Genomic DNA, 6645 nt, shown 5'->3' with positions numbered 1-6645 from the left:
GGCACCGGATGAGCCGGAAACGGGGCTGCCGCCTGGCGCACCCCACGTGCTCAGCGGAAACAGAGGTGGCAGGATTCTGGGTGAACCGCGCCAACCCCCCGCCTGCACTCGTGGGTCCACGGAGAAGACGCCAGAGGAGGTCACCGGAGGGCGGCGGGACTAGGGTAGAGTACAGGCTGGCCACTAGGGCAACCTGTCCTCTGCAGGGGGCAACAGGTCCTGCCACCTGGTGCCAGGGCAGGGCACGAAGCAAGGGACGGGGCGGCGCCCAGTGTGCAGAGAAGTTTGCAGCGCACGGGTCGGAGATGGCCCGGCTGGATGGTGTTCAGCCTGCCTTGCGGGACAAAGGCCCAGTTACAAACGCCAGGGGGCCGGGGCAGGCGGGGACCCAAGCCCCAGCATGCTGTGACTCTGAGATCAGGGCCGGAGAGGTGGAGCGTCTTGGGCCATCAGCTGACCCTGGGGGGGGATCCTAGTCTAAGCAGCCCCTGGGCCCCACCCCAGCAGCGGCTGCATCTCAGGGTGTGCGAGCCCAGTGGCAGGGCGGTGTTTGGCGTTGGTGCCATGCTGCTACCGTGCGGGGTTAGAGGGGGAGGGAGGTGGGATCAGGGTTCAAATCCAGCCACAGCACCCGGGGCTGACGCTGCACGACAGCATGATGGGCAGATGGTGGCGCTGTGCACAGCTGGTGGCGTTGCCCCTCTGAGTTCCCTTCAGTATCCTGCCCCCCTGCATTGGTGGTGGTGGGGGCAGTACAGGATCCCCCAGCTAGTTATGGCCCTGCCTGGGAGGGGCAAGCATCTGTGAGGGATATCAGATCACTCCCAGCTGCGCATGGCGGAGGAGGGGAAGGAGGGAGACCGGGGTAGATGGGCCCACGGCTCTGATCCAGGGTGGCCAGGAAGGAGGGAGACCGGGGTAGATGGGCCCGCAGGTCTGATCTTGTCTGTGCTCCTTAGGATCTTGGGGGAGCCACCCAAACAAACAGGGGTGCATCCCCCAAGAAACATGTTTATTATTTTAAAAGTCTCCGGCAATGGATACACAATAGAAAACCCCCCACGCACCCCAAGGGGCAGAAATCTGTACAAATATACATGGGGAGGGGGTAAATTAACATGGGGGGAAGGGCCCTAGAGCGGGGAGATGATAACCCACACCTGCTCCCAGCCACCCCCTTCCCTCCCCCCGCAGCACCCCTCAGTTCATCTTGACCAGGATCTGTTCGGAGAAGAACTTCTTCAACTGAGCCACCTCAGCCGACAGTGACGCCAGCTGGCTCCGGAGGGCACTGTTCTCTGTCTGGTACCCGGGCTCCTGGAGTTGGAGGGGCGGCGACCCCCCAGTGCCGTAGCACCCCCCAAACGACGCAGCCCCCACCCCCGATGCCCCATTCGTTTGGTCCTCCCCTCCGGCAGCGCCCCCCCGCCAGTCGCCGGAGGGTGGCGACGGGGCATAGGGGGCCTGGGCCTCGCCCCCCATCTCCTCGGGCCCCCCAGCCATCTTGAAGCGCAGCTTGTGGGGCAGGCTCTTGATGGCATCCCCCGCTGGGTCATAGCGCCCCCCCCGGCCTGCCTCCCCCGCCTCTCCGGGGGCCTCGGGCACCAGGCAGTGCCCCTCGAACCCGTCCCGCTCCTCAAAGAAGACGGGGCTGCCCATGCTGGAGCTGCCGGGCGTGGAGAACCCGGAGTCCTCGGAGTACCCTGCGCCCAGCTCCGGCTGGAAGGGGCGGCCACAGCGTGGCGGCGGCAGGGGCTCGGGGCCCAGCGGGTACAGGCAGGGGGCGGGCGCAGCAGCCGGCCGTGGGGGCTCGGCCGGCTCGCGGACGAGGCTGAAGCGGAACTTGAGGGCCAGGAGCTCGGCCTTGAGCCGGGCGTTCTCCTCCAGCAGCGCCAGCACCCGGCTCTCCAGCGCCAGGTCGTTGACGCGCCGCTTCTCCCGCGAGCGCTTGGCCGCCTCGTTGTTCTTCTTGCGCTTGTCCCAGTAGCCGTCGTCCTTCTTGTCCTCCGGGGTGAACTCCCGCTTGCGCCGGGCCGCGCTGGCCGGGTCCTGGGGCCTGGCCCCCCCCGCCAGCAGCCCGCCGTCCGTCAGCAGGGACGGGGAATCCTCGGCGAAGCAGGACCCGGCTATGCAGAGCTTGGCTGGGCCTGGCGAGGGCGGGCGAGGTGGCTCCTCTGGGGATGAGCTCATGGTGCCAGGGGACAGGCCGCGCCCGGCTGCGGGGGGAAAAGCCGGGGGTTAGCGTGTGGCAGGTGATGCGTGGAGGCTAAAGGGAGGGGAACACGGCGGACGTCCCTGTGGGTGTGCAAGAGGGTGTGTGCAAGTGTTGGGGAGCATGCATTTGCGTGTGAGACAAGGTGTGTGTATATGACAGTATCTGTGCTTGTGAATGCACACTTGTGACTGTATCTGGGTGGGCGACAGCGAGTGTGGCTGTGCTAGTGGGTGTGTGTGTGTGTGTCCGTGTGTGCGTGTGTGCGCACTTGGCCTGAAGCTGAAGTTTGTGGCATATGTAGTGTGACAAAGTTCCTGCTCTACCTTGGTGGGTCTGCGCTTCTTGGCGGATTTGCTCGCCTTGGAGCGTCACGGCAGGCCTCAGCTTGGCCGTTTTTCTGAATTCACAGTCCAGGTCGACTCCTCCTGTGTCTGACCAGGAGTTGGGAGGTTTGGGGGGAACCCGGGCCCGCCCTCTACTCCGGGTTCCAGCCCAGGGCCCTGTTGGATGCAGCTGTCTAGAGCTCCTCCTGGAACAGCTGTGCGACAGCTACAACTCCCTGGGCTACTTCCCCATGGCCTCCTCCCAACACCTTCTTTATCCTCACCATAGGACCTTCCTCCTGGTGTCTGATCATGCTTGTACTCCTCAATCCTCCAACAGTCTCAGCTCCTCGTGCCTCTTGCTCCCAGCTCCTCACACGCACACCACAAACTGAAGTGAGTTCCTTTTTAAGACCCAGGTGCCCTGATTACCCTGCCTTAATTGATTCTAGCAGATTCTTGATTGGCTGCAGGTGTTCTAATCAGCCTGTCTTAATTGTCTCCAGAAGGTTCCTGATTGTTCTGGAACCTTCCCTGTTACCTTATCCAGGGCAAAGGGACCTACTTAGCCTGGGGCTAATATATCTGCCTTCTATGAGGCGCTAGGAGCTGAGAGTGAGAACGCCGACTGTTGGAGGACTGAGGTGTACAAGCATTATCAGACACCAGGAGGAAGGTCCTATGGTGAGGATAAAGAAGGTGTTGGGAGGAGGCCATGGGGAAGTAGCCCAGGGAGTTGTAGCTGTCGCACAGCTGTTCCAGGAGGAGCTCTAGACAGCTGCATCCAACAGGGCCCTGGGCTGGAACCCGGAGTAGAGGGCGGGCCCGGGTTCCCCCCAAACCTCCCAACTCCTGGTCAGACACAGGAGGAGTCGACCTGGACTGTGAATTCAGAAAAACGGCCAAGCTGAGGGATGCCGTGAAAAAAAAAAAAATTACTCTCCTATAGCCATTTGGCCCGACCCTGTCACAGTAAATTATTTTATATGTCCAAATTAGGTCCATATGTAATTTGCATAAATGTCACTTATGGGACTGCACAGCTCCTCCTGCCCCCCTGGCCTCCTCCCCCTTGTCTCTCAGGTTGGGAGCTCTTTGGAGTAGGGTTTGGGCTCCACACCCAGGTAAGTGCATGCACACACACCCACACACAATCACAATCACACACACACAAAACACAAATCAGCCTAACACAACCACACACACAACACACACAGATCAACAGCACCTCACCTCTCTCTCAAACACAACACATAGTCACACTCTAACACTGTCCCATACGGTCACACAGACATACACAATCCTCGTAACAGACGCACACACCCCCCACCGCCGCACACACACGCTTACATGAACAGGGATAGATCCGCCAGGCCCCACCCCACCCACCCTCTGGCGCAGGCAGGCCTCACTCCAGGAATCCTCCCTGCTCTGGCCTGCTGTGTACTGTGCAGCGCATAGCCGGGGGACTCACAGTTGTGTAAAACCCCCGTGGGGGGCTGAGCTCAGAATCAAGCCCTGACATCCTCCCCTCCCCCAAAGCCTGGGCTGGGGGCCCAATCCCTCATCCCGGACCTGCTGTCCCTGCTCCAGGCATTTCAGACCCCCCCTGACCTCCCCCGTCCCCCCCGCCCTTCACTGGGAACATTCCAGCCCTGGGACAGGACGTGCTGCCCTTCCCTCCCCCCCCCTCAACAGGATAAACAAACTTGCTCTGAACCAGCTGCTATTTTTGGCTGCTACAGGGGGTGGGGGGGCATTGCACAAAACTGCACAAGCCATGAAGGGGTTAATTTTCTGGGGACCAGAGATGGGGGGTGGTTGATATTTTATTTAGGAAAGAGAAAGTGAAGCAATCGCACCCAGAATCACACACAGCCAGACACACAGCCAGCCAGACACACAATCACAATCACACACACACACAACCAGCCAGCCACACAATCACACTCACAATCACACACACACACACACACACACAGAGCCAGCCACGCAATCACACACAACCAGCCAGAAACACAATCACATACACAGAGGTACACATATATCCAAACACATAATCACACACACATACATCTAGCACACAAGCACATACAATCACACTTGTTTACACATCTATATCCACACAAATTGAAATAAATGTACACAACAATACACATTTACACACAGACACACACATCTATACACGCATGCACTCTTACAAACACACACAGTCACACAAACACAGCTGCAAAGAAATGCACACCACTATTTATATACTATACACACAGTCTCACACACAAATACACAAATCCTTCTAAGCACACAAACAGGAATGCAAAGAAATAGTCATATAAATGCACCCAGCTGTACACACAAGCACAAAATACACAAAGCCACATATGCAAACACAAAACACACACATCTATGTGAACACACATACAAGTATACAAATATACCACCATTTCTGCACACCCATATATGGACATATACACCCACGCAGAAACACACTGGCACAAACACGTACTCACACCTGTATATGTAAACTGTTAACACACAAGTGTACACACCCACATCTACACACACAGAGCTAGGAAGCTGCACTCTCAGCCACAAAATGCCTATACAAACACCTCGCCATCCATGCCAACATCAACACCCCCATCTGCACACACACACAATACATTACACCTGCAAAGAAACCCACATACAATAGCCCAACAAATACACAACCCCTCTAGATACACAAGCCCAAATGCAAAGTACAGAGAGATTCAAAGAACAAAGCTACACACATAGAGACCACAAATACACACATGCTAAACATGTAGTCATACACACAAACCCATGTTACCATGCCCTCACAAATACCACATCCCTCTACACACACAGACCTGCAAACACACCCCACCACATGAACATAGACAAGCGTAGGCAGCCAGAAATGCAAACAAATAATAAAACACCCACAAAGTTATAGAAGCACAGTAACACCTAGAGCCACACCAGCACGCACACACTGCTCACGCAATCACACAGAGCTATGCATACACAGAGAGAAACACACAGAGAGCCATGCACACGCACACAGACATAGCTACACACACAAAGTCAGGCTTACGAGCACACACAGAGCTACGCACACACACATGCACACACAGAGCCAGGCATGTTTGCACACACACAGCTGCACACACACAGAGCCATGCACACCCCCTCCACGCGCTCACACACAGACACACTCAGAACCATGACACACACACGCACACAGAGACAGGCATGTTTGCACACACACATCTACACACACCCACAGAGCCATGCACGCCCCCCCCCCCACGCCCGGACACACAGAGATGGACACACAGCTACATACACACACCCAGAGCCATGACACACATGCACACACCCAGAGCCAGACATGTTTGCACACACACATCTGCACACACACAGAGCCATGCGCGCCCCCCAGCCCCCACCCGCAGACACTCACCTACACACACACACCCAGAGCCATGATACACACACACAGAGCCATGCACACACACACACACACACACACAGCCCCTTCCCCACTCACGCGGGTGTCGGTGCGGCCGGTGCCCGTGTCCCCCCGGCGTCCCGGTGGCGCCCGCAGCCCCCTCTCCCCCGCCCGGCGGTCGCTACGCTGCAGTAGGGCCCGGCGCCCCTTCGCCGCTGCCTCCGCGTCTGCCGCGCCCGCCCGCTCCGGCCCCTATTTGTGCCAAGTTCAGCCCGGGTCCCAGCCTCACCTCGGGTAACCCCGGGACGTCACCGCCTCCCTCCCCCCTCCCGTCCCCCTGGCAACCGCGCGCCATGGCAACAGGGACCGCCCCCTGGCAACGGGCTGGGATGCTCCGGGGGAGCCGGGCTAGGAAGGGGGGTGGCAGAGCCACTGAGGGGCACCCCCAGGACCCCTGGCTCCAAGCCAGTGGGCCCCCCCGCCTCCCAGAGCCGGACGTGGAACCCAGGCGTCCTGGTCCCCACCCATTAGACCCCTCTCCCCTCCCAGTCAAGCCGGGGATAGTCCTGGCTCCCAGCCCGCCCCCCCCCCCGCTCTAACCCCTAGCCCCCACTCCCCTTCCAGAGCTGAGGATAGAACCCAGGAGTCCT

The 6645-nt window shown here is 58.8% G+C and overlaps 1 protein-coding gene across 2 annotated transcripts; it reads right to left on the bottom strand.

Annotated features, from left to right (window-relative positions):
• Positions 1-983: 983 nt before the first annotated feature.
• Positions 984-6254, bottom strand: LOC119564802 (translation initiation factor IF-2). 2 transcript variants are annotated; one of them, XM_043533272.1, is made up of 3 exons: positions 6095-6254; positions 2088-2216; positions 984-2045 (listed from the first exon to the last, which is right to left on the bottom strand). In XM_043533272.1, the coding sequence occupies exons 2-3, from the start codon at positions 2188-2190 to the stop codon at positions 1201-1203; spliced, it is 948 nt and encodes a 315-aa protein (XP_043389207.1). In that variant the 5' UTR covers positions 2191-2216; positions 6095-6254; the 3' UTR covers positions 984-1200. The 2 variants fall into 2 exon arrangements, with proteins under 2 accessions (XP_043389207.1, XP_037743930.1); XM_037888002.2 differs by having other exon boundaries at positions 984-2216; positions 6095-6253.
• Positions 6255-6645: the final 391 nt, after the last annotated feature.

This window comes from Chelonia mydas, chromosome 20 (genome assembly GCF_015237465.2).
Source record: "Chelonia mydas isolate rCheMyd1 chromosome 20, rCheMyd1.pri.v2, whole genome shotgun sequence".
In the NCBI taxonomy this organism is placed as follows: domain Eukaryota; kingdom Metazoa; phylum Chordata; order Testudines; family Cheloniidae; genus Chelonia; species Chelonia mydas.
This window is presented reverse-complemented; position numbering and strand designations above follow the sequence as displayed.

Excerpts from the sequence above, each read along its gene's own strand:
- LOC119564802 (XM_037888002.2), bottom strand. The coding sequence starts at position 2,190 with ATGAGCTCATCCCCAGAGGAGCCACCTCGCCCGCCCTCGCCAGGCCCA.